This window comes from Daktulosphaira vitifoliae, unplaced genomic scaffold (assembly GCF_025091365.1).
Source record: "Daktulosphaira vitifoliae isolate Bord-2020 unplaced genomic scaffold, ASM2509136v1 Scaffold_3, whole genome shotgun sequence".
Taxonomy (NCBI): domain Eukaryota; kingdom Metazoa; phylum Arthropoda; class Insecta; order Hemiptera; family Phylloxeridae; genus Daktulosphaira; species Daktulosphaira vitifoliae.
Window position 1 is genome coordinate 17,387,805 of NW_026099574.1, and position 27,873 is coordinate 17,415,677.

General features: G+C 23.7%; 4 protein-coding genes across 7 annotated transcripts in view; 3 read left to right on the forward strand and 1 right to left on the reverse strand.

Annotated features, from left to right (window-relative positions):
- Positions 1 to 1,963, forward strand: part of LOC126901266 (transcription factor cwo) — a 24,378-nt gene extending 22,415 nt beyond the window's left edge. For all 3 annotated transcript variants that reach the window (XM_050677646.1, XM_050677647.1, XM_050677650.1), the window contains 2 exons: positions 432 to 616; positions 829 to 1,963. In XM_050677646.1, the coding sequence (XP_050533603.1) occupies positions 432 to 616; positions 829 to 1,203 (560 nt within the window). In that variant the 3' untranslated portion in view covers positions 1,204 to 1,963. The remainder of the gene's footprint in view (positions 1 to 431; positions 617 to 828) is intronic.
- On the reverse strand, positions 1,959 to 7,232 carry LOC126901262 (inter-alpha-trypsin inhibitor heavy chain H4-like). The gene is made up of 14 exons (XM_050677634.1): positions 7,071 to 7,232; positions 6,492 to 6,643; positions 6,312 to 6,422; positions 5,791 to 5,929; positions 5,611 to 5,713; positions 5,269 to 5,426; positions 4,785 to 4,985; positions 4,569 to 4,719; positions 4,318 to 4,483; positions 4,051 to 4,249; positions 3,785 to 3,974; positions 3,521 to 3,645; positions 3,188 to 3,446; positions 1,959 to 2,135 (listed from the first exon to the last, which is right to left on the reverse strand). The coding sequence occupies exons 1-14, from the start codon at positions 7,134 to 7,136 to the stop codon at positions 2,113 to 2,115; spliced, it is 2,043 nt and encodes a 680-aa protein (XP_050533591.1). The 5' UTR covers positions 7,137 to 7,232; the 3' UTR covers positions 1,959 to 2,112.
- Positions 7,233 to 12,055: 4,823 nt separating this feature from the next.
- On the forward strand, positions 12,056 to 14,219 carry LOC126901271 (prostaglandin reductase 1-like). The gene is made up of 6 exons (XM_050677656.1): positions 12,056 to 12,205; positions 12,334 to 12,522; positions 12,840 to 13,113; positions 13,569 to 13,680; positions 13,759 to 13,877; positions 13,999 to 14,219. The coding sequence occupies exons 1-6, from the start codon at positions 12,186 to 12,188 to the stop codon at positions 14,107 to 14,109; spliced, it is 825 nt and encodes a 274-aa protein (XP_050533613.1). The 5' UTR covers positions 12,056 to 12,185; the 3' UTR covers positions 14,110 to 14,219.
- A 3,629-nt stretch (positions 14,220 to 17,848) lies between these two features.
- LOC126901263 (phosphatidylserine decarboxylase proenzyme, mitochondrial) overlaps positions 17,849 to 27,873 on the forward strand; it is a 14,622-nt gene continuing 4,597 nt past the window's right edge. The window contains exons 1-2 of one of the 2 annotated variants that reach the window (XM_050677635.1): positions 17,849 to 18,109; positions 26,054 to 26,259. In XM_050677635.1, the coding sequence (XP_050533592.1) occupies positions 18,010 to 18,109; positions 26,054 to 26,259 (306 nt within the window). In that variant the 5' untranslated portion in view covers positions 17,849 to 18,009. Of the gene's footprint in view, positions 18,110 to 25,746; positions 25,930 to 26,053; positions 26,260 to 27,873 lie in introns of those variants that run through there. The other variant, XM_050677636.1, reaches the window with a different exon arrangement.

A 27,873-nucleotide genomic window follows, 5' to 3' on the forward strand; every position in this document is an offset into this window, starting at 1 on the left:
AAAAAAAAATTTCGGACTTTATTTTATCTTCAAGGTGAAAATGGCTACCAAATGCTATTATTGTGTGAAAATTCTCAATTTTATTTTTTACATTTTTAACATTATAATGCTATAACTTATTGAAAAGTGTATTGATCAATATAATTTTTTTATGGGAAATACTATTTTCTAATAATCTCTTTTTTATTCGACATACTTTGTCTTAATCAGGATATTAATAAGGAACTAGCAGTTTATGAAGCTTTTGGAATAATCCACCAATTTTTTAAAATTAAACACTATCTAAAGATTTGCATCGAAGCGTTTTATTTTGATAGTGATTTTAATCACTGTCAGATATCATTATACTTGATCCAACTATTCCACGTCACCACTGTGTTTTTTTTTTTATTTTAACATTATTTTATTATCTATTGTAATTTCTTTTACAGGCAAACAAGTTGTTCGCGATGTGGTAAAAGATAAATTTATGTTAGAAGTTAATAGATTCAACGCAACTATGCTAATGAAAACCGAAGAAAAATGTGATGCTTTATTTGAAGAAAACAATCAACTCAGTGATATGACTTCAAAGAGCTCTAAATCACAATCTTCTTCTAATACTTTCAACGACCAAGTATGTATTTAAGTGAAACTATCACTTAAATTATTTTTTTCAATAATAATTAATTATTTTTAAGAGGAAAACAGTATAGTATTGTACAGTATAGATAGAAGTCTAACAATATTTAAAATCACTATCATGTTAATGATTACTTTGTATACTAAAGCGTCACCATATAATATAATATAATTTAAATGACTAAATAAGGATAATTGTCATTTTAGATTTTACCGGATCGTTACATAAATCATAACAACAATATGATATACACTGACTTGCATTCATCTAATGGTTCCATGTACAAGTTCAAGACTGATATCAAACAACGGTTCAGCGCAGAAAACAGTGGGTACAGTTTAGATGAATTTTACACACAAGATAGAAAACGAAGCCGAACAGAATCAGCGATTGGAAATGAAGACAATCAAAAAGTTCCAATATTCGCTTTACACGCCAATGGGTCGTACTATATACCTCTAACAATAAATAGACAAATAATATCACCAATTTTAGATAGCGTTATCACCGAAAACCCGTCATCAGTCATAGTACACCCTATTTCAATATCAGTTAACTTTCAATCAAATATCCCATTATAGTCTTTTAGGTCTCATCAATTAACCAAAGTTAAGGTATTTAATGTAAAAGTTTTTGCTGATGTCAAAGATCCGACAGTCAAAGTTGTATAAAATTATTTCACCTAAAATGAGAAAAGCCTTCTATTATAAGACCTGCTGACAAATTTAAATTTAGTTAATTTTAAAAATTGAATGATAACGTTAATCTTTAAATGTATTTTGTTTATATGTATTTGTGTGCTGAAAAATACACTTATGAATTATTTAGTTTTGTAAGAAATGGCGACTATTTTAATGTTATGCGGGGAAAAATACTGAATTTATATGTTTTTAATTAATAATAAATAGTATACATTTAAGGAGAATAACAAATTTGATAGTAAGTAAAAATTAAAGTGGAAATATTTTTAAATTTTTAATATTACACTTATTTTTACAACTGATCTATATAGCAAATCTATCAATGACGTAACTTAACAAGTCTTTAATAAATTAAAAAAAAAAAATAGTTATTAATGTTGAGTATAAAATGTACAAATATTGCAAAGTTTATGATGATTTCTTTGATCCTTATACTTACTACAAAAAATGTCTATACTTAATATTACTTTATGATACCGATTTTTTTAAATTATGAGAAATTGTTTAGTCGAGACATATAATTGTGAAATAATATTTAATTTGTATTATTGCCGAATGATTCAAATTAAGCGCCATTAAAATTATGTATTTTCGGTTTATTTTTAATAAATTAATGCTATTTTATGCAACTAATGTGTTTGTATTTAAATTTTATCTATAATTCAAATGTACACATTTTAACATTTAAAAATATAGTCAATTGTTTAATTTAGATTGTTCTTATGACAGTAATGAAATATGTTACAAATAATTTTCAGTAATAATCGTCTCTTCAAACTTGAATGATTGCTAGTCATTTGTTGTTATTGAATCTAAAATAAATTATATAATAATTAAATAAATAAATTTTTTAATTTAATGCTAAAAATTACACATTAAAGCAATTTATAAAATACAATTTTATTTAATTATTATTATTTTACTATATAAAAATTATTTACTTTATAATAATCTAATAATTTATTGTAAAAAACGCATTTCTTTTTAATAGATTACCCAAATTTCTTTCTAAATAAATATTTAGAACTGAAATATGATAAACATAAAATTTCATATAGTAACATTATCAGTTATTAACTGATAATGTTACTATATTTAATTCATTTATTTATATTTTATTATTTATTTAGTTCAATAGTTAATATTTTTTATATTTTAAAGCTATCTATTCATTTATATTTTGATTATTTATTAATAATATTAATACATATTTGCTCTCTGAAAAATTCTTTACAATTTTATTTTTTAAACATTTTTAACTCGCAAGAAATTTTATTTTGTATTTTTTGAAAATGAGAATTTTCCCTAATATAAACAATAATAGTTATTAATATTATATCAAATATTGTCATATTGTAGATAGACTAAATAAAGATATTGAATTTGTTATCAATATTTCTAACAGCAACTTGTGGCCATTAAATTAAACAATTTTTCTTGAAAACCCTATGATGTCTATTTATTGATAATATTAACCCAACATACTATTTCTAAATAGTTAATCATGACTTTAACAACTATAATCTTTTTTCAAAAAATATTTTGTAGTAACTAAATAGATAATTTGATACTACTATTAATAAAATTAAATAAATAAACAATACTTTTACAGCAAAGTTGGATATTTAAAACTTTCAGATTATGATAAGAAAAAAGACGATATCAACTAATTTTATGTCTTAAACGTCATCAAAATAAATCAATGAATTGTTTTTTATCTTATACAATTATTTAATTAATTTTTCTATTTTCTCCAAAGAGTCTAGCACGTATTCCTCAATTAATCCATTTTTTAACAACATAATTAATAATTTAATGTATGTGGTATAATATATCCTATCGTATTTATATATACTAGTCTTACATTTTTCAACAATAGTCGAATGCGATCGTAATGCATAATATGTTGCTCTTAACTTGGGATTTAAAGGAGAAGAATTAATAGTTTCAATCGACGTTCTGTGGTGAATCGTTTTCTTCATTTCATATAACAAAACTTTTTTCCATTTAGGCAAAGTAGCGTAATTTATAAAATTTTTAAACAATTTTTCCGTTTGAATTAAAGCATTGGGATGATCTGGCCAAGATAAAACTAGTGATGTAAATGGTGTAAGAAATGAATTCTGAAAAAGTGCAAATAATAAAATTAATTTTTATTTTAACTGGGTAAAAATGGATTAATTGGAAGTATGATTACTTCAATAGCATATTTTATAATTAGACTTTTTAAATAGTTTTTTTCTTTAGTGTCTTGAGTAATTGTATGTTTAGTCAGCATTTCAGTAATATGTATGTAGGCCCATAATTTTCTTAGAAGGTTAACTATAAAAAAAATTATTATGTATTTTTAATTTAAAATTTATTTTGAAGTATAATATTTATAAAGCCTCAGTAAATATTATGTTAACAATAACTTGTATATCAACCAAATAAAAATATTCTAATAACAAAATATTATTACATTCATCATTATCTCTTGATATGTAAAAAAAATCTGTAAATCCAGGTCCAGAGTATGGTCCATGCTTCGAATGTGCATTTATTGTACAGTTAAATTCTTCTTTTGAATCAATTAATTTACCAGATATAATTAATTCAGATCCTTTGAAATACAGGTCGAATGATTTTTTTGACAAACCATCTTTCAGCTCCTAAAATATAAACATATCTTTTAAAACTTAATTTAATGTTTTTTAATATATTTATGAATAATCCATTATATTTTACTTTTTTATTTATGTACTTGAAATAAATATCGGATAGTACTGGTGTAGATACTTCTTTATAAAAATTTTGTATTTGTAAATCATTATCCAATTTTTCATCGATTTTTTTTGAATAACCGTGATTTGACAATGTTATTTTGTTAAGAAAATGAATTTTTTCATCTTCATTGCCATAACCTAATCCGAATATCGGACTATTTCTAATTAATATAATGTTTTAATAAAAGTGCTGTCTAACTTTGAAGTAAAAAATGACTAAATAATTTACTTTTTTGTCTCAAAGAACGGGTCATCCTTAAATTTTCCATAATTAGGTGTTCCATCACATATAAGCACTACGATCGATTTTATTTCATCTTTAGGAAAATTTAACCGTAGCTTTACCGATTCAGCTATTTGATTCGATGCCATTAATGCGTCTCCTATGTTTGTATCTAAATTTAAAAATAATTCACGAATCTGAAACCTTTCTGATTTTATTTAATTTACTAATAACTTTATTTTTGAAATAATACATACAGCCTTGTGGTACAATATCCAACAAGTGGTCAATTTGTTGCACATTGTACTCATTAGCTTCAAAACCCAAAATTATATTTTTTGAATTGTAATTAATATTTAAAAAGTCTTCTAATTTTATTTTTGAATCATCGGCGTTCATCATCAAAACCTATTCGTAATAATGATAAATAATATACACACTATAGCAAAAATGATATTCTTTAAAAATATTACTTTTATATCGTTTGAAAAAATTACAATAGAAAAATAGTCTTGCGGTCGCATTTCGTGTAATATGTTGTGCATCGCTTGTTTGACATGCTTTATCTTTCCTATTCCCATTGATCCACTACCATCCAATACAAATGTTGTATGGACTCTGAATTTTTCCAAATTACTGGGCGAAAAGAAATGTAGAAAATATTCATCGTTATACTAATAATAAAAATTATATTAAAATAACTGTTAGAGTAAAGTATTCATACACAGTGTTCATTAATAATAATTTAGATCGTTTATTAAGAACTTAAGAAACAGAATAAACTCTTTTTCTTAATTATTGAACATGCTATTTAATAATAAACATATATATATATACATATTTCTTATATACTAATTATTTGTTACATTATTTTTCTAAAAATAACACTTATAACCCATACCATATAACTTTTTTATATTGCACAGCGAAAAGTAATTTTATTATTTAAAATCTTACTAGAATTAAATTGGGCCTATAATCATTGTCAACACTATATTGTACTATAAATTGAGCATTCAAATTTTTATTTGCCATTTCTTCCTGCTCTATAATAGTTGGTTTCCACGTAATAGTTTTAGTTTTGTTTGTACCAAAAACATTAATTGACTGATATTCTGAAAACATTTTTATAAACATTAGGCATTAAACTAATTCATGGATATTATAAACTAAATTTCTTAAATATTATGTATATATCCAAAACACATACATGTAATATTCACAAAACATTAAATATATCACTTATTATTAGTATTAATTCATTTTATTCAGTATTATTAATATGAAATGTTTAATTACCGGGACTAGAAAAATTTGTTCTTGCTCTTCTCGATACTCTTAAAAAAATTATATCGCATACATCTTCAATATTTACAGTAATTTGAAGGTCTTTAATAGTTGACTGTGATAAAAAATTTGTAGATACAATTTATTATTATAACAATTATTCGTATAGAATAATTTCAATTTTTTTTTTACCTGATTAAAATTCAGATTCAATATGTGATCGTACACATCTAGTTTTTTTTTTAACAATTGTTCATATATTATTTGAATTGTAACTGTACTATTAGGACTAACTGTTACATAGTTTTCAAATCCCTTGGAATCTATTGAGCTTTTTATAAAATTGAATCAAGTATAAACAAGCTATTACATTAAGTATTTTATATTATTGTGTATATTATTATAGGTAATTATGAATTTCGATATTTGTACTTAATATATAAGGACGAACAAATAGTGATTAGGATTTTGTTCTGAAGAAAGGTATAAAATTAAAAAAAATTACGTTTTAAGGAAACTTAAATCTAAAAATACTTTTAAATAGGTCTCTACGTACGGAAGAAATATTTAACAAAATTATATGTATTTATCTAGATGAATAGTTATTGAAAATTTTTAAATATTTAATATTTCTATTAAGAAAAAAAAACATTAGATTTTCATTTATTTCAAAAAAATCAATCAGAAAATTTGACAAAACGTTAATTTCTTACATAAGGTCCAGTATATAATATCCTTTTAAACCATTAGGCTTTATGATAGTTTCTTCTTCAGCTAAACCAGTATCTTCTACTCGAGTTTTAATTAATGATCCACTTTTATACCTAAAATCATGATTTAATTTTCAGTAAAAATATTGAAAAACTAATAATAAATATCATAAAAATACTTACACAGAAAATTCGGTTATCATTGCGTCTTCGGGCAAAGCTATGAAGAACGGAAATTCCCGTGGAATACAGTCCGAATTGTTTACTAAAGTTGTAATAACAGTTCGAGCATACCTATGACGGATAGTTGTATGCACAGTATGATTTGTAATTTTCTATAAATCATTAATAAAATGAAAATCCTATAAATCATATTGTGACACCTAATAGTAATATTAAGTTAGAGATTTAATCAAAAATTTAACACTTGAATGTATAAAAGTTTTATTTAATTTATTTAACTTTTAATTATTTCTAAAATAAATGAAAATGGCTGAAATTAAGTTATAGAAAATTTATTTAATATTTTTTTTAATTTTAAACTTCTGATTTGTATTTTTTCTATTAAGAAATCTAGTATATAGATGTCATAAAATAATTAAGGTAAATATTTTTAAATCTTTACACTAAAATTGATTAATATATTTAATAATTCATTCAATAACACGATAAATAATATTATTATAATCTTATACTACACAAAAAAAAGTTAATTTTATCGCTTTAATTTTCACTATCCAAAAATAAATATGTATATATTACCATTAAATCTATGTCTCCATTTATTAAAAATGGGTATATAAACAATACTAAAATAAACAACATCATAGTTAAGTTTATAAAAAAATAATTATTATGTTTAACACAGACCACGAGTAGAAATTTATAGGCATTTAAGAATTTACTATTCTATAAAAGGCAAGAGTTTTGTAACCACCACTGAGGTATAGTACATAATTTCATTGATAAGTAATCTTACTTGAGATTATGAATTTAAAACAAGAAGACATATCTTAAGAGTATAAAATGCAAATCTTGAATTCATAATAGTTTTGTGCACGTTCGTTTATGTTTATTTGACTTAAATCATTAGAATTTGTGTTGATAACTCTAAAATAGATTACAAATGCATAACAAAAACAAAATTGTTCAATAATTTAATGTTTAAATAATTATTTGTACATGGTTAATAAATTAGCTACTTGAAGTATGAAATCTTTAACTAATTTTTAATATAAATTTTACTATAGATTATTGAAATAATAACTTTAGAAATATTATAGGATAATTAATTATAGTTTGCATGATAATTGTCGAGTATAATCGGGAATTATAATCAATGACACTAAAAGAAAAATAAATGTTTTTTTAACAAATGTTTTGTTTATATTAAGCCAACAAACTTACTTTGTTTTAAAAATATGAAAAGTTATCTATCAAACTTGATCTTTACAGTATCTTAAACGTAAAAACAATAATTAAAATTCTAATGTAGTTTTATCATTTAAATTGATTAAAAATGTTTTTTGAAGAAGAACCAAATAAATAAATTTATTACACGTGAATTAATAATATTTAATATATTATATGTTTATATGATTTGATTATGAATATTTACATCCTGTAAGTCTACGGAGTATTATTCATACATTATATGATAACTATAAAATGTAAAAACAAGAAACATATAATTTTTGTTTGGGAACAAAAATAAGCTGTGTTATAATATGATAATAATAAGTGTTTAACAAATACAGAATTAAAAAATCAACATATAAATAATTAAAACAAACAAACGGTAGCACAGTGGGGTAGTGGTATAGAAAGGCATAGTTGGGACAAGCATAGATGATATCTGATAGTGATTAAAATTACTACCATAAGAAATGTTTCGATGCAAACGAATATTTACCTAAAAAAAAACATTACCGAAAACATTTAGGTTACAATAAAACATATCAGTGAAAAAAATCATAAACGATAGTGGCCCGGTATATTTCTGAATATTAGTGTAATATAGATTGTAATATACTAACTATACAGAATAACAGTGCCGGGGCAAGCGGAGCACCTGCCACTGGCCCTGCGGTCGTTAGGGCACCACAGTTGGCTTAGTTTAATTTGTCTTTAGCCTATCTACTTTTTTATCGGTTGAGCAAAAAAAAAAAAAGTCTTAAAGAAATAGAGATAACTACTGGAACCCCCTCACGGCTAACTTGCCCCGGGCCCCGCAAAACTTTGCCCCAGACTGCAATATTTCAATTGCATATCAAAATAATACACTTTTTCTTCGGAGACCGTTACAGAAAACAAACCGTTAGGTCAAATTATTTTTTTGTGAACTTATAGTATATAACATAAGCTTTAATTTGACATATGTTTAAAGTTGGGAGAATTTCCGGAAATTAAAAGTAATTTGCACATAGAAGATAAGTCGTTGGGACAATTTTCTTTTAACTTATAGTACATTACATAAGCTTTATTTAAACATATGTTTGAATCTCGGAGTATTTCCGGAACATTTTCAGAAAATAAATTTAAATAATTAAATTTTTGTGCAACAGTTGTTATTTGATATCCTCTATGTGAGAAGATAAAGGTTGGGTTGGGTCTATTAGTTATGATCTCATTTATCATACAAAGATTTACAGTACCAAATTTAAAAAAATTGAATACTAGAACTATTTTAAGTAATGTATATTTATTTATAAATAAATTTGAATTAAAAATAGACGCCATAAATATTTAAAACGTCTAATTACCAATGATGGCTATAAAATTCTGATGTAAATATATTATAATGGTATGTATGTACATAAAGTTTGTAGTAAGTAAAAAAACGTGTTTCTATTGTTCATTGTTTATAACAATTTAACTGTTTCTTTACTTACTGAACACTCTGTATATTTAAATAGTGTTAATATATATATATATATTTATATTTTGTTCTATCATTGAATAATTGTATCATTATAAAAATATCACATTAATTCATTTTTATACGTAAAAATTAAACAAATAATCTTTTAATTATGTATTATTTAAGAATAATTTAGTTTAAAATAAATTCATATACCGTACTACTTGTCAATTTTCTATTAATAATGTTTAAGATTAAGTATTAGACTGAAATATTTTTTATTCGCAGTGCAGGCAAATTTTTATAAGTATATTAATATTAATGATTATTATAACATTTAAAGTTTTATAATTCAAAATTAAATTAGAAATATTTAAAACATGTGTTTAATACACATTATCAAGGTTTTTGTAACCTAAAGAATTTAAACAATAATCAATTAATTACATTTTTTTCAATATCTACATTTATAATGATTAATTAATTAGTTTAATTAAAAAATCATAGTCTTAATTTTTTTATAAGTCATATTTATTTAACAAAATACTTTTTTTGACTACAGTTAATTTATGTTGATATAAGTTATTTATATATTTGTTATACATTGATAGTTAAAAATTATAAATTACATTTATACCGACTGTTAGCATATATGTATGACATTCATGAAGGTCAACTAGGTATTTATTGATAAGTACAAATTACAAAAATTATTCGTTTAGTAGCTAACCTGTTACAACAACCGTTATAACAAAAAATAATTTCACTACATGTTATTTTATTATCTACATTTATAAAATGGTAAAAGCAAAAATATTCATTTTAGAAAAACCATTTGTTGGAGCACCTAAAGATGAAAACTTTAAACTTATAGAAGAAGAGCTAAATGAATTACAAATTGGAGGTAACAATATGTTTGTTGAAAATGTAATACTTTGCAGCTGTAATATAAAAACTTCCAAACTTTTTATTGTTTTTAATTTATATCTTTTATTTTGATTATTAATTACTAAAACTCATAGAAATTATAAATCTAACAAGTAAAATTGTAATATTTATTTTTTCTTTAAGCAATTAGGCGAATATTTTTCTCAACGCATATTTTGAGAAAAATACAGTATCATTTATTTTTAGTATTTAAATTTTTTTTTAAAATATATTAAAAAAACTTAGTTAAGCCCTCTATAAAATTTCATGGTAACTAGAAATCAATACACCTAACATTTTCTAAAAAAAATTGAAATTAAGTTTTTTTAAACCTTATTAAACTATTGGAATTAAAGAATATTAATAAAACAAATTATTTTACTAAATATTTTTGTATTAATATTTATTTATAATTTTTATGTACTTATAAATTAGACTACGCTACTCATTTTTAAATTAACTTATTGCTTAAAAAATTCAAACACATAAAAATGATTGAAATACATGATTACTAATCAAATAAGTTATTAGCATATTTGATTTATATTATGTTTATTAAAAGACTCTTATTCTTATAATTTCGTGGAAATAAAAATAAATCAAATATTTAGCTTAACTATTTTAAGTTCTAAATATAATTAACTTTATATCAATACATATTTATAATATTGATTTTGTCTATTTTAGTAGTAGAAAAGAATCATTCAAACTTTTAATATTTTTTAGTATGTTTTAGAATTGTACTAGNGGTAAATAATTATCAATTTAAAATATTTTTTATTGAAAAATTAAGGAACATAATTCGTATACCTATTATTACCAAGGGCGTAGTTTAGGGAAGTGCAACGAAGATAATTGCCCCACCTTTTTGACCAACATTATCAATTTTTAATGAAGCTGATAATTACGAAATATGCCTCTAAAATCAATTTTATTTTGGTCATCTTATTGTTTTTAGAATTATTTATAAAATATTTTTTTTACATATTTAACATAATAAAAAAAATTGAATTTCCCCTCCTAAAATTAGTTTGAAATACGCCACTGATTATTCTTACTGTTTAATTTGTCCATTATTTGAAACAAATTATGCATTTTTAGTATAAAACATGTTTGCATGTATCATTGCATAAATTAGATTGTAAATTTCAAAGAAAAAATCGTGTAAAACAATTAGTCAGATGTATTAAGATAATTTTATGGAAGGACTGAAGCAGAAATTTTATTATCTTTGTTTAATAAATATTATTTTTAATAACTTTTTTTCTACTTAAAAATTTTTCTTAAAGTACCATTTTTAATTTAAAATAAGTCATATGAATAACTTTGTGGGGGCTTGTACCCTCTGAGCCTTACTATCTTTTCAATAAATATTTAAAATGATAACCATGTTTTGACAAATCTAAAAATTATTGATTAGCATATATTTTGAGGTACTTTTTATTTAAATAATTTTTACAGTTTTGGATTACGTTAATATCATATTTTTTATTATTTATCTAAAATAAAAAAATATTAAATTAACTATTTAATCTTTTTGAAATTTATAAATAATCAGTTTTGCCCTTTCTCACAACATTTGTTGTTTTGATGAGTCGATAACAACTTTAGAATAAATTTTTATTTAGCTACAAGCGTTTTAATACATAGAGTAGAATAGGTACATATACACTAGTTTTAACTGTACTCACCTACACGTGCCTATTGTACGTACCAACTCTATCTATTAAAATGTTATTAATTCAACCAGTATTTATGCTAAAGTTGTTACCAAGTTTTTTTCTAAAAAGGACTATAAATGTAATGATAAATATTAAAAAATATGCCTTTAACGTAGTCCAAAAATGTAAAAATTATTTTTAAAAAATAAATCAAAATATTCAATGGCCCAAGAGTTATTAGATTTGTCAAAACATCGTGGATCTTCTTATATATTCGCCAATAAAAAAATGTACTACGGTTTTAACAAAGATTTACTTTTAAACGTACGTACATCGATGATACTGAGTCTAGTGACATAATACAATTTGTATTTGACTTACTTTTTTTTTAGACCGTACTCCAATCATGTCTCTGCAGGTACCACCGTAATGGGTTCACAAATTGCCAAGTAAGTCCAAATTAATGTCAATACAAAATAATAAATTTTATTTCCTTTTTATAAATGATATAATTCAATTTAATTACATTACAATTTGAACGTTTTCTTGCATAAAGAATAAATGTATAATATTTTAGGGTTATTGAATCGAAAAATCAGAAATACCAAATGGGCCAACTAGTATTTTGTCAAATTGGCTGGAGAAGCCACAGCATTATTAATCCAAATAATTTAACTGAAAGAGATTCAATGCCAACTTTTTATATGTTGCCAGATTTTGGAAGTTTATCTCCATCATTAGGGCTTGGAGTACTGGGAATGCCAGGGTAAAATAAAAACAACAATATACTTTTTAATTCTTATTATATTTAAAATTCTCTTTACTTATTAAAACTGTGCAAAATATTCTTTATTTAATTTAAAATTCAATTTTTATTTTAAATTTTGCACAATATTATAATTTAAAAGTTATTCATCAGTGATATTATCTAAATAACAATATGGTCTAAAATATTCTTTGTTTATTAAATTAATAATTTATAGTATCGTGATTATCAGCGATTTAGAGAGTTTATATTTTGGTGCACATTTTAAATTAGCATTCAGAAACATTTTCGTTATTGAAAAATACATTTTTTTTTAGAAATACTGCCCTTTTTGGTTTTTTGAATATATGCGATCCAAAACCGGGTGAAACGGTTGTGATAAGCGGTGCTGCTGGAGCAGTCGGATGTCATGTTGGGCAAATCGCTAAAAATTTAGGCTGTTATGTAATAGGATTTGCTGGAACTGATGAAAAAGTTAAATGGCTGAAAGATGTACTTAAGTTTGATGCAACGTACAATTACAAAACGAAAGATGTTACTGTTGCTCTTCAAGAAGCTGCACCACATGGTGTAGATTGTTATTTTGACAATGTTAGTGAACTAATATTTCAAAAATAAATTATGTTGCTAGTTATCTACATATCAAGAATCCATTATATGAATTAAAGAATAATAATAACTATATAAAATGTTGGGGGTCAATGAACCAAATCCAGGTATAGGCCCAATGGAATACATTATCGTTTATACTTTTACACGAGTAAAGGCATTAATGCGATTTTTATTGGTTATGTCCCAATGGAATTTTTCTAAATATGTACTTGACATCTGGAATATTATTTATTATTATCCTATGTAAATGATACTTTAGTAAACTGCATTAGTGTTCATAGAAATATGATCATTGGTTATTGCTATGACCACGCAATTACAGAAAGGTCTAAAATTTATTTTTTATTTGCAGTCAATAATAATTGTGCAATTTTAAATGTTCCAATTAATGAATAAATATTTTTTTTCAATAAAAAAAAAATATATTAATTCAGGTTGGAGGAGAATTAAGTAGTGCAGTTATATATAGAATGAAAAATAGAGGACGTATATCAGTTTGTGGATCAATTTCATCGTACAATTCTAATCCAAAAGAGTTGCCAAAAGGTATTAAATTTACCTCAAGCATCAATTTTTAAATAAAATATTATTATTATTTTATTATTATTGGATTTAATATTATAGTTCCCTTATTACAACCAGCAATAATTTTCAAACAATTAAAAATAGAAGGATTTATTGTGAGCAGATGGGGTGAAAAATGGATGGATGGTATTCAACAAAACCTTAATCTTATTAAGGAGGTATTCGTGTTTTTTTTTTATATTTAAGAATTAATATTGAGTTAAGATTTGATTCATTCACAATTTTAATCTATAATTATTATTATTGAAAACTCACGTGACTTATAATTTTTCTTTCTAGGGTAAATTAATTCATCCAGAGCATATCACTGCTGGATTTGAGAACTTACCTGAAGCATTTATGGGAATGTTGAGAGGTGATAACATTGGGAAAGCGTTAGTGAAAGTTTGAACTAATTTTAATTTTTAAACGATAGCATTAAATTTTGCAATCGCTTATTTTGTAAAATAATTATTTTATACTACACATACTAAAATAAAATTATGTACTCTTCAACAGAACTGATTTATACTATTTTTTATAAAGAAGTTTGGAAAAATAAAACATTTTACTTAGGTTTTGTTAAGAACTTTTATGTTTTACAAAATAACACCAAAATTTAGACTAACACATTATCCATCTTAAATTAATTAAAATACTTGAATTGAACTTGAATAACTTTAATAAAATAATTTCTTCATAACAAGGACTTAGAACATAGGTATAACTAGAACTACATTTGGTATTCTACTTTAAGTTTCGATTCTTATAAAATTTTATTTAAAAGTTTGTTGCGATAGGAAATATATATTTTTAATTATTTAAATTATTTTATTAATAATATGAAATCTCTTATTTGAAAATGTTAGAGATTATGATAATTTAAAGGTTTTCTGAATAATCAAATTATGAGTTTCAATTAAAATTTTGAATTTTAAATTTACTAAATAATCGATTCCAATTTAATATTTTTATTTTTGTTACCATTTGGACTGTTTTTTAGCTTCGATGCAAAGCTGAGAAGGTATTAATTTTTCCATGATAAGTTTTTTTTTTGTGTCTGTTGCCACTTTTTCTCAGATCTCACTGAACCGATTTCTTTCAACGATACGTCAAAAGATCACAAATCGTCTCTAGTTGAAGATATTACCCTTAAAAATTGAAAAAATTTCCCTTGTTCCCAAAAATGGGGGAAAACTCCAAAAAAATTACTATTTTTAAAATTGGTAAATTTTGACATTTTTTAAACTTTTTTTCTAAAAATTGCCATAATTTATTGAAACATTATCAAATAAAAAAAATTCTTTTTTATATTGAAACCATAGATATTTCTTTTTTATTTGATATAATTTTTTGCCTAAAAGAAGGGATTCAAAATAGCAACTTCTGCACAAAAATTAAACTTTTTCAACTTTAGTTTTGAAAATGTTCCTCAAATACTCCGAGGTACAAACATATGTTAAAATAAAGATATTGTTATGCACTATAAGTTAAAAAAAAATTTGGACCGACACCTTTTCTTCTATGTGAAAATGGTTGCCGTAGTTAAAAAACATGCAATTTTAGTGTTAAAATTTACGATTTCAGACTTCATTTTTCAACTTTAAATTACAATAAGTTTTTGAAAAATGTATAAAAATGTATCAATACAATTATTTTTTCATAAATTCATTATATTTAATTCTTTCATTTGACGTACATTTTTTGAAAATCTGATTTTTGACCTGACCACAGGCAGGATTCAAAATAACAATTTTTACACACAAGTTTAAATTTTTTTTTTTTTTAAGTCGAATATCACCTATACTTGTCCATGCTCACACTGTGCCGCGACCCCACTGTGCTACCGTCTATTTTTTGTTCACCAATAATTTTAGCTTCGATGCCAAGCAAAGAAGGTATTAATTTTACTATGATGCGTTTTTTTTTGTGTCTGTTATCACTCAATCTCAACTGTCACTGGACCGATTTTATGAACAATACGTCAAAAGATCACAAATTGTATCTAGTCGAAGACATTACCATAAAAAATTGAAAAAAAAAGTCCCTTGTTCTCTGTAAACGGGAGAAATCCCCCAAAAAAATACAAATTTATAAATCGCTAATTTTTTTTACTTAAAACTGCCATAATTTTCAGTCATTTTTTAAAAATGACCGAATCAATATAATTTTTTTTTATTGATACCTTAGGTATTTACCTATCATTTTCTATATTTTTTTAAACATTTGACCCTTTACCAGGCCACAGAAAGGGTTTCAAAATGGCAACTTTTTCAACTTATCTTTTGAAAATGTATCGAAAAGACCGACACTTTTATATATACTTTAAATTAAAGCTTATGTAATATTCTTTAATTCGAAAAAAAAACTTGACCTCTGGAATTATCTTCATGGTGAAAACGGGCAAGTTTAAGAAAAACGTGGGATTTCCGTGAAAAAATTCTCGATTTTATATTTTTAAACTTATATTGCTATAACTTTTTGAAACATGTATGGATCAATATTATTATTTTTTTATAAATAATTTTTATATACCCCTTTCATCTGACATACTTTTTTTGTAAATCAGATCATTTCCCTTTATAGAAGGGGGGTCATAATTTAAACATGCGTATTGAAACTAGGACATTTTAAATTTAATTTTTGAAAGTGTTCCAAAAATACTGACACTTTTATATATATCTTAAATTAAAGCTTATGTAATATATATAATGGTGTTGAATAAATTTTCAACACATTTGATTTTTACTTCATTTAGATTCAATAAAGATCAAGAATCCCATCACTGTAGTCGCCTCTTGTGAGAAGAAACTTATTATTTATATTAAAATTATTTTACTATATTTTGGCTTTAGCTTCGATGCAAAGCTGTGAAGGTTTTTTTTTGAGACTATCATTTATTTTCACTGCTCTCACTCGACCTACTTTTTTCAAAAATACGTCAAATGATTACAATTCATATCTAGTTTAAGATATTACCATCGAAAATTGAAATACTAATTTGTCAATTAAACAGTTACTTATACTATATTCTCCATACAAATAATTAAAATCATTCATTTCTAATGTTTTCAAAATATTTATTGATGATTCAAGTGTGATATGATAAGTTTCAACTACAAAATTAAATCATATCAATTCAGTTCATAATTTGATTGTAGAATCTTTTTAAACACCAAATGATACTAGGGAATGATTACTATTATTTGTATTTAAGTTATCTATTACGATAAAAATGCAAAAAAATATTGAGCTTTTCTAATAAATTTATTATAAATAGTAATTATAAAATCTCCGGACTGTATATTAATCTTAATAATACAATTTTTTTAATTATCATTGAATTTCCTATTTAATGATGTCAATTTCAAACTTGCAAATTGAGCTAAAATTTATGGTAATAAATAAATTTTTTTTTATTATAAACATTCTCAAAAATCAACTTTAAAGGATTAAAAAAATAGGTTAAATATGTCATTTTTCTTATTTTTAACGAATTAATAATCAAAATCAGTATTAATATAAAATAATTTTTTTTTGTAGTCCAGTGTATAAAACTTCAAAAATTTTTTATTAAAAAGTATTGTATCAAGCCCTTAAATTTTATACGCGTTTAAAGTAAAGAAATATACAACTATTTTATTATTATTTTTATATTATTATATAATAATATTGAAAATGTCTCATAATAAAAGAAAAATTATTTAATCAATAAAAATATTTTTTATACTATTACTTCTAATTTAGATTCGGAACAGCCATGCTGGTGTTTTTATCACACATGCTAGTAAAGAAATGACAACATTGCATTTTTTATTGTTTTGTTAGGAATTTAGTTTTATTTAATTTAAGCATAACATATTAGTAATATATAAATTATATAGTAAAATTTTCGTTGATACATATTATTTTATAAAATTAAAATTTCAGCTAAATATATTATAATAAAAATAAAAAACTATAATGAATAATTTATTTTGCAATAAAAATAATTGCGCTTTTTTTAATCAATTTGTCAGGACTGGTATTATTATAACGTCTTTGATATACCATGGTTCAAAAATATATTTTATAAACATCTGATTGATAATAGCTTTTTGTTTCTACCCTTATCTGTTTTATTGATTATAGCCATTTTAGTCCATCAGTTTAATATTCTAGGAATTTACGAAGTTAAAATTTTTTCGGAGATATGGGTACCGAGAGAGTGTGGTGGTGTTGTGTGTTTTTATCAAATTTTAATTAATTTATTAATAATAATTTATTAAAATATTTATTTTATTAATTTAATTGCACTGCGAACGAATCAGCATGTTCAATAGAAACTTGAGAACCACGAAGAGGCTGTTGTTCATCTACCCCACTTCGATAAAAAGTGTGGTGTGCCAAAGGTCGCTAAGGAAAAAATACGGTTAGTGATTAATGTTTTGTTGACATTTATCATTTTAAAAATATAAAACACGTTATGCGAAATTAATTTTATTGAATTGCCAAAAGTATTTTTGAGTATTATAATTTTGATTTGTATTGAAAAATAAATCTCAGTTTTTGTAAGATTAATTCAATTAAAATTAAATTTTTTAAAGTATAATGGTGGTATTTTGAATGATTTACACAAGAAAATTACATATTTTATTTTTAAACTATAATTATGATTGATTTTCCAACTCGATCATCGCTAAAAATTNTGATTAATTAATTAATGTTTTATTCATACATCAATTAAAAATTTATTTTGAACTATAATACACACTTAATGAATTTTTATTAAGTATTTTACTTCTTATAATTAATAATTACTCTAATACCCTTTAATAAATTCTAATAATACCAGAGTTAAAAGAAAACTATAAAAAAAAGTTAAATAATTGATATCCATTTGGCAAATTGTACATTTAATTTCATCTCTTTGATCAACTTATAAGGAGATACTAAAATATTTATTATTAAATAATATAAATTAATAATAATAACATTAATATAAATATTTTTATAAAACTGAGCCTTCTTATGCTCAGTGTCTATTTAAAATTCTTCATAAAAAAAATTAAATCATTTATTCTTGATTAAGTACCACTTGGTAGTTTTTTGCATAAACAACATATTACGATAGAAAATAATCAAAATTTACAACATATTAAATGTTGAGATTTGTATATTATAAATGGGATTACCCCACTCTTTTTTAAGTATCTACAAAATTATTTTGTATATATCTGTTTGCTTTTATAAAATATTGATAAATGAATATACAGGTCAAATAATAACCTCCTGAACTTTAGAATTTAGTTTGATATCTATTTAAAAATGGATGTAGTATGGCATTTAGTTAAGTTACATTAGATAAATTTTGAATGATATTAAATTCCTTCAACTTAAATCATAAACGGTTAAAATGTGATGTGTTTTTTAATTTAATTTTAAATAACAAATAAACATTTAATTTAATCTATTATTAATTAATAAAATGGGTTATATAATAGATGATTATACTAAAATAAATAAGTTAGTATTCATTTTGATTGTTCTTATTGATAAAGACCTTGGTTTTGTAAAATAATAAAGTTCATAGTTTCAACTATCAAATTAAAACATAAAAACATTACTGTTAGCTTAAAAAAATTTTGAAAAACAATTGGAATAAATTCATTAAAATTCTACATTACAATATATCCTTTAACATTAATATTCAAATTTACTTGGGTATCATTTTTTGATGAAAAGTTTTTGAAAAAACTTTTGGTTTTTATCAGGTCTGAACTACTTTTTTTCAGAACATATGCATACTATTATACAATTTATATACATTGTGTCTATTATATTAGGAAGCATTTATCTGTAAATGCATTATTCTTTAATAACTCAACCTACAGAATGTTCATCATGAAAGTTGTTTTACTTTTAATTTAAAATAAATACAATGCTATAAAAATGAATAAATATACAAAGTAAAATTACTAATAAATAAATATAATTTTAAATTGTAAATTGTTCTTACTATGAAAGTTCAAATATTTATATTATAATTGCACATCAATAGCTTCAAAATGTCCTTCAATTTTAATCTATAATTTTTATATCTTTTACCCCTTTTTTTCATATTGATCTCTTAAGAGGTCTTGAAATGGTATATACTGTATGATATTTGGGGGATAGAGGGTTGACAGCAACAATTATAAAGTTGATATCATGTTCAGAAAGAAACTGCTTATAAGAATACAGGCATTGTAATTAGACTGAATTAACTCTATGTTTTTTTATAAAACTCTTGTTTTAATAATTTTGAAGGTTCTTTTCTAGGACTCTAAATTTTATTTGTAACTTTTTTTTATTTGAAATACTTATTAAAATAAATACCATTTGTGTTCAAATTAAGTTAAAATATTCATTAAGGCTCATAAGAAAACGAAAGAAAGGTGTTATTTAACGCATACATATTTCTTTAACATATTTTATATTAGTTGATAACCTTTTCTTTTGCTCATGACTTCATTACTTTGATACCCTAAATAAACTTAAAAATTAAATTAAATTTTCTTTACATATACCTAAATACTTAATTATTATTTTTTTAAATAAATGAGCCCATGACTGAACTTAATCTTAATGGCTTGGTTATATTTCAATAAAAGCCTTGGGTAATTGTTGCTATAAAGGTATATTGTAATTATTTTAACTTATTAAAATTATCTAACTTTTTAATTAAAGTATTGAAACATTGTATTTACTAAGAAAATTTTTATCAATTTTGATTCAAAATCACAAATTTTAGTAGTTAAGGCCAAAAAACAGTCAATTTTTGGTGGATATGATAATTTTTTTCAATTACGTATCAAAGCATGATCTTCTTAATCACTGTCAAATATTAATCAATACTAATCTAAAAAATGCCTCTGCTTCATATTGCTGGATCCCTACTGCATTTAAATGTTTTAGCTTCGATGCAAAGCTGAGAAGGTATTGGTTTTACTAAGAAGTGTTTTTTTTTTTTTTTTTTGTCTATTACCACTTTTTCTCAGCTCTCACCGAACCGATTTCTTTCAATGATACGTCAAAAGGTCACAAATCGTATCTAGTCGAAGACATTACCCTCAAAAATTGAAAAAAAAATCCCTTGTTCCCAAAAATGGGGGAAACCTCCAAAAAAATTACTATTTTTAAAATTGGTAAATTTTAAACTTTTTTTCTAAAAATTGCCATAATTTATTGAAAAATTATCAAATAAAAAAAATTCTTTTTTATATTGAAACCATAGATATTTCTTTCTTATTTGATATAATTTTTTTGGAGGGAAACCTCCAAAAAAATTACAAATTTAAAAAACACTAATTTTCGAAAATTTTTCAATTTATTTTTACTTAAAATTGCCATAACTTTTTTAGAAATAACCAAATTTTTAGATTTTATAATTTACATTTTTTACTTTAAAGTGCTATAACTTTTTAAAAAATGTATGGATCATTACAATTTTTTTATGAGGAGTAGTATTTATATAGATCTTTCATTCGACATACTTTTTTTTTTAATCGGACTATTGCCCTTAATACAGGGGGGATTCAAAACATAAAAATGCATATAGAAAGTAGAATTTTTTCAACTTAACTTTTGAAAATGTTCCGGAAGGTCTGACACTTTTATATATATCTTAAATTAAAGCTTATGTAATATACTTTAATTTGAAAAAAAAAAAATTGACCTCTGGACTTTTCTTTGTGGTGAAAGTTGACATCAAAGTTAATAAAAAATTACGATTTTTGTAAAATAATTTTTTTTTATATTTTTAATTTAATAATGCTCTAACTTTTTCAAAAATGAACATATCAATATAATTTTTTTTATATATAGATGCTTGATGTCTTTACTTATCAGTTGGTATATTTTTTTTGTAAATTTGACCTTTTTTCTGCCCACAGGGGGGGATTTAAAATGACAACTTTTTCACAAAAAATTAACTTTTTCAACTTAACTTTTGAAAATGTTCCGGAAGGTCTGACACTTTTATATATATCTTAAATTAAAGCTAATGTAATTACTTTTATTTGAAAAAAAAAAAATTTGACCTCTGGACTTGTCTTCATGGTGAAAACGGCTACCGAATGCTATTTTTGTGTGAAAATTTTCGATTTTATTATTTATATTATATTTAACTTTATAATGCTATAACTTATTGAAAAGTTTATGGATCCACACAATTTTTTTATGAGAAATAATATTTTTTAATAAACCTTTTTTCATTCGACATACTTTATCTTAATCGAGATATTAATAAGGAACCAGCAGATCAAGTAGCTTTTGGAATAAAACACCAATTTTTTTAAAATTAAACACTATCTAAAGAATTGCATCGAAGCGTTTATTTTTGATAGTGATTTTAATCACTGTCAGATATCATAATACTTGATCCAACTATGCCACATCACCACTGTGCCGCGACCCCCCTGTGCTGGGTTTTTTTTATTTCATTCCTTATTAAAAAAAAGTAAAATTTGTTTGAAAAACCAATTTACTAAGATATATATGCTGTCTTTTACTTTATCAAAAAATTAACATTTTGTTTCACTAAAAGACATTGTATCAAATCCGAAATTATTATTCAATTGTTTCTTAGCTAAAATAATTCTAAAATTCATGTTGAAAATTTTCCTGTTTTCTGCAAGATTTAAAAAAACGTATACATATTCATATATATTAAGTGTTCATGTAATACTACTATTTTACTACATTGTTGTCCAAATATATTTTTTGATTTTTGTATATTTTGAGTTTTGTAGCCAGAGGCTTTTCCTCTTCACCCTTCTCATTTTTTTTGAATAGTTGAACTATATTAATAAAATAACCTTAATTTTTTTTTTAATGATTTTTTTCTATAACTTCTATCTAATTTAAAAAAATTATTAATCAAATATTTTGAGTGGGACTAATGATAATAATGACATTTAATGTATAATATTTGTTAGCAGCTTTATGGCTTGTTATTAACCAGATAATTGAATATATTTTTTTTATTAAAATAAAATAAACTTAAATAAAGTGAGAATTTTAGACTGTTCAGTTATGATCTATATTTATTAAAACGCTCAGGAGGCCTATTTTTGTATTGTGCATTTGACTAACGTATACATTCGTCAAACGGATTCTATTGTTCTATTAGGTATACGGCCTTCTAGGTAAAAATATATATATTGATTTGTTCATTTTTGAAAAAGTTATGACAATTTTAAGTAAAAAAATTGAAAAAATTTCGAAAATTAGCAATTTTTAAATTTGTAGTTTTCCCCATTTACGGAGAACGAGTGAAATTTTTTCAATTTTTGAAGGTAATGTCTTCGACTAGATACGATTTGTGATCTTTTGACGTATCATTGAAAAAAAATAGGTTCGGTGATAGCTGAGAAGAAATGGTAACAGACACAAAAAAAAAACACATCATAGTAAAACCAATACCTTCTCAGCTTCGCATCGATGCTAATAATTTTGCACTTAATATTCAAAGAAATAATTATTTTTTAACTAAAAAAAAATTAATAACTTTAAATACATAATTTTTTAATATATACATGATTAATTCAATTTTTTTTTTTGACTATGATAAAGAGTTTAAATTCATTTAACATCGTGATAACTGCATATTGTAAAGATTGAGGAACTTTAATATAGTTTTATCTTAGTTTTCTAGGAGTAATTAAAGTATCAACCTTGTCTTAATTAATATTTAATTTATTATCTTTATTTTATGATAAATCTATTATTTCGTTGATAATAATATGTATAAGTTGTAGGGATGTATTTAGTTTGATGATATAATTTTAACTAATTCAATAGTAGTATTAATAATCATGATTATGGATTGATTTTTTTTTCTTCAAAAAGCCGTTTGATTATTTCAAGAATTCAAATAAAAACGGTTCTTTGATTTTATTTAAGTTATTTATATTATTTAACTATAAATATTAATATATTATATATGTTTAAGTTGGCAAAAATTATTAATTTATAATTACTGTTAAAACAATTAGTCAGTAATATGTTCATATTAAATTATTATATTTATTATTCTCTGAATTCTGAATAAAAGTTTTTGAAAAAACTTTTCAAAAGTGTAATATTTTTACTTCTTTTCAATTTTTTTTTAAACATTCTAGGATATTCCTAAAATCTTATTCCGTAGAATATTTAATTAGATTATAAAAAAAAAAATTCCATAAAGTGTTCATAATTATACAATGAATCAAGGATCTAATTATAGATAAAATTGACTTAGTAAATACTCGTGTTCGTTTAAATATTAAAACATTGTTTAGAACTTTTCATGTTCCCGTTATAAAAATTACTTTTATTAATAAATCTTTGTTTTATGATTTCTTCATATTTCCCTTGACTGTTATTGTTACCAAGATGTAGGTTATGTATTATAATATTGCTTTTAAATTTATAAATTTTTATTCAATAGCTCAATATTACTATAATGTATTGCACTTAATTTATATATGTCGCATAAATAATTATTGTCAGTCAAGTAACGTATAATCAGTTAGATTAAACAATTAGATTGTTTAAAAAAATGTTAATAGTTGTATTAGCTAATTATGATTTGTCATATATTTATGATTATGATTATTGAGCTGTATTTATTTTCCATAAAACATATTTTAAACTGATGATGTAGTCTGTTATATACCGTCAAATGAGTAAATTTGCGAGGCGATGGTGGTTAAACTTAGAGCATTTAAATATTTTATACATTTCATCATTTCATTTTTGCGTTTCTAACACTAATACTAGTTAACATTTTACTAGTGCTGTAAACTAAATTGGTAATCGATATTTAACTGCCTCGAGTTTAACCAACCAGTTGGTCCATTTGATGGTAATTAAATGAAAAAATAAAGTACTATACCTAAATTAAAAAAAAGAACATTTCATTTTTGATGATTCCTTAAATATTCGATAAATTGCTCATCCTTTTTAAAAATATACATAATTCTACAAATTTTAGTTTGCTAATTTATCACCATAAGTCGGCCTTTTATATGCAACAGTTTCAGTCTTTAGCAATTTTTATGTTTGTCATGTCGTAATCTTTTTTTAAAGCTTTTGAAAAATAGATCGAAGTCCCCTTCATAATTTCTAAAGTGAATCAAAAATATTTAAAATTTATATAGATTTTTCATGACTAATCAAGCACAACCATTTATTAATGTGTCAATGACTAGTGTGGTCATCCCATGAATTGCAAATAGTTTATTTATAGTATTCAAATTAATATTATATTCAAAAAATTTTTCTTTCTTTTTTTTTATTGCACAAAATGTCTATTACATGTATGGTCATTTCAGTAATATTTATATTAATACAACACAAAGTTTCATAAAAATGATTATTGAATATTTTTTAAATTCTTTTAACCATTTCTAGTGTTATAAAAACTTTAAATCTAGGAAAAAATATATACATTCTTGATAATTTATTAAAATCGTGTACGACGTACATTTAAAATGTAGTATTACATAGTTATACATATTGACATTTTGCTTAAGGCCAATTTAATTAAAGTAAATTAGCCATATAAAAAATAGTTAATAGCAGTGTAGAAATTGTTCCAAACCATGATCTATGGTACCCCGTCTGGAAGAAGTTTTACTTGTCTCATACTGCTAATTACAAACGTAAAAAACATTATGTCAAACAACGTTCAGACTTAAGACTGGCACTGCTGCTGCAATCATTTGTTTAATTATTTCTCGTTTGCACACGATGTCACCGCATGACACTGAGTCCATTATCGAGCTCGTAGTATAAATATAATATTCATAAAGCTTTAGATTTATAAAGAAAAACAACATGAATAATATTAACGGATTTTAATGGATCAATCGAACCGCAAACAAATGAGCTTCAGTTGAGACTACGATGAAATAAAATTGCTGACAAAATTTTATCCGCGCAAATGATTGGTCCAATAGTTAAAATTGTATTTATAAGGTCATAATCACGCGGTGCGTCGACTGATTTACTTTTGCCATCACGCCACCGCATCGCACTCGCCCGCCGGCCGATTAGCGTACATCGTTTGCGCTCCATTACAATAGTGAGCAAATAATAATAATTTTATAATACATTTTATTGTGTTGCTACACATTTGTACGCGAACGCGCGTCATGGACGAACCATGGATCCCTTACTGTTGCGGTCTGGCCGATATTCTGTTTACACAATACTTTTTATACGCATGTGTGTACCTGTATAATTAAATATTATCGTTTAGTTGACATTTTTTTAATACGTTTTTAAATATATATATTTATACATTTTTTTTACCTACACATTCCGTTAATTTTGATGTTATATTCTACAGGTACTACTGCATCTAACACACCTCCGGATGGTATAGGCGTCAAAGAAACGGCGACGAAAAATTCGCGATGGTGGAGTTGGTCAAATCTCATCTACCCCATTCCCACTGGAGTGGGTTTGACGTTGCTTGCCGTACTTCAGTGGCGCCGTTTGAACAAACAACAACAAGACGGCGACCAACAACCCATCTACACTCAAAATCTAAGGGTAAATCACTAGTTTCCACTATTTTTCTGATTTATAGTTTACTGCAAATAAAAACTAAACGTGATTTCCAATTTCTTTAACAACATACAAAGGTTTTATACAAATATTTATTCATGTTAAGCTAATAGTTGATTTGTATGTACTTTTTTAAATATATATTTTAATAAAAATAAAAGTAAAATAATTACTTAGAAATCAATACTTTTTAATTTTAAATATATTAAATTTTGTTTTAGATATATATCTTATGCTTATTTGTTTTTTCATAAAAATATGACTCAACGCGCTAGAAAACAATACATTTATTTAAATATGCGCATGTCAGTTAACTATTATCATGAATATTGTTATCAAACAATGTGTTAATGTATTAGAGTTTTTTTGTGACATTGAACTAATGTTAATGTTCTGTTGGTTAAAAAAGCTATAGCTATTATTTATTTTATTACTGTATTTAATTAAACATATTAATTTTATTGTTTTTTTTTTTTTTACTGAGTATAGTGCTCGTAGATAATTTAAATTTAATTTTTTTAATTCCCAAATAATGATCTTTGTGATGAATTTACAGGGGTGGTTTCAGAAGGCCTGAACCCTTTTCAAACATCAATATTCTTACATTATTTAATATAAAGTAAAGTAAGACTCTGAGAATTTTATTATTTAGACCTTCCCGCCTAGAAAAATGTTGAAAATATAAAAAAAATTGTAAAATTTCCTAGTTTTATATAAGTATTTGTAAATTATTCAACTTTTTATTACGAATAAATAACTTAATAAATTGAAATGTTTGCGTTTGAGATACTATGACGTAATTGACTGACAGTGTAATGTGTTCATTCAATTGAAAACTAAAATGACGCTGATTAAAATTACCAAACTATTTTTAAAAAAAAATTACTTATTTCTCTCTATGTGTTGATAATTTGCACCATATTTTTAATAAAAAATGTTTTATTTATTCATTATTTTGTAAAGTTTGATTTAACATTGTGTTTTCATTAAATGGAAGGTTGATGGTATCTTTATGTTTATTGATAGGGTAAGTGATCATCATTAATATTCAAAACAGGCAAAAGGCCTGTTAATCACACGCACCAATTTCAAGAGCAATACTGCATAATATATTATACAAATAGCTAACTAATTTTTAACATACATTTAATAATTTTTATATTGTTGTACGATTATTATAGTATTAAATCATTGGATTTTTTTTTATAAATTATACACCCAGAGAAAAACCTCGATCTATATAATAAATTCATTGTTCAATTTGATAAATATATCATTACTATTGAACCTATGATATATTTATCAATATGATATTTTAGCTTCGATGCGAAGCTGAGAAGGTATTAATTTTACTATGATGTGTTTTTTTTTTTATGTCTGTTGCCACTTTTTCTCAACTCTCACAAGATCACAAATCGTATCTAGTTGAAGACATTACCCTTAAAAATTGAAAAAAATTCCCTCGTTCCCCGCAAATGAGGGAAATATCCAAAAAAATTACAAATTTAAAAATCGCTAATTTTCGAAATTTTTTCACTTTTTTTTCTTAAAACATCCATAACTTTTTGAAAAATCAACAAATCAACATAATTTTTTTTT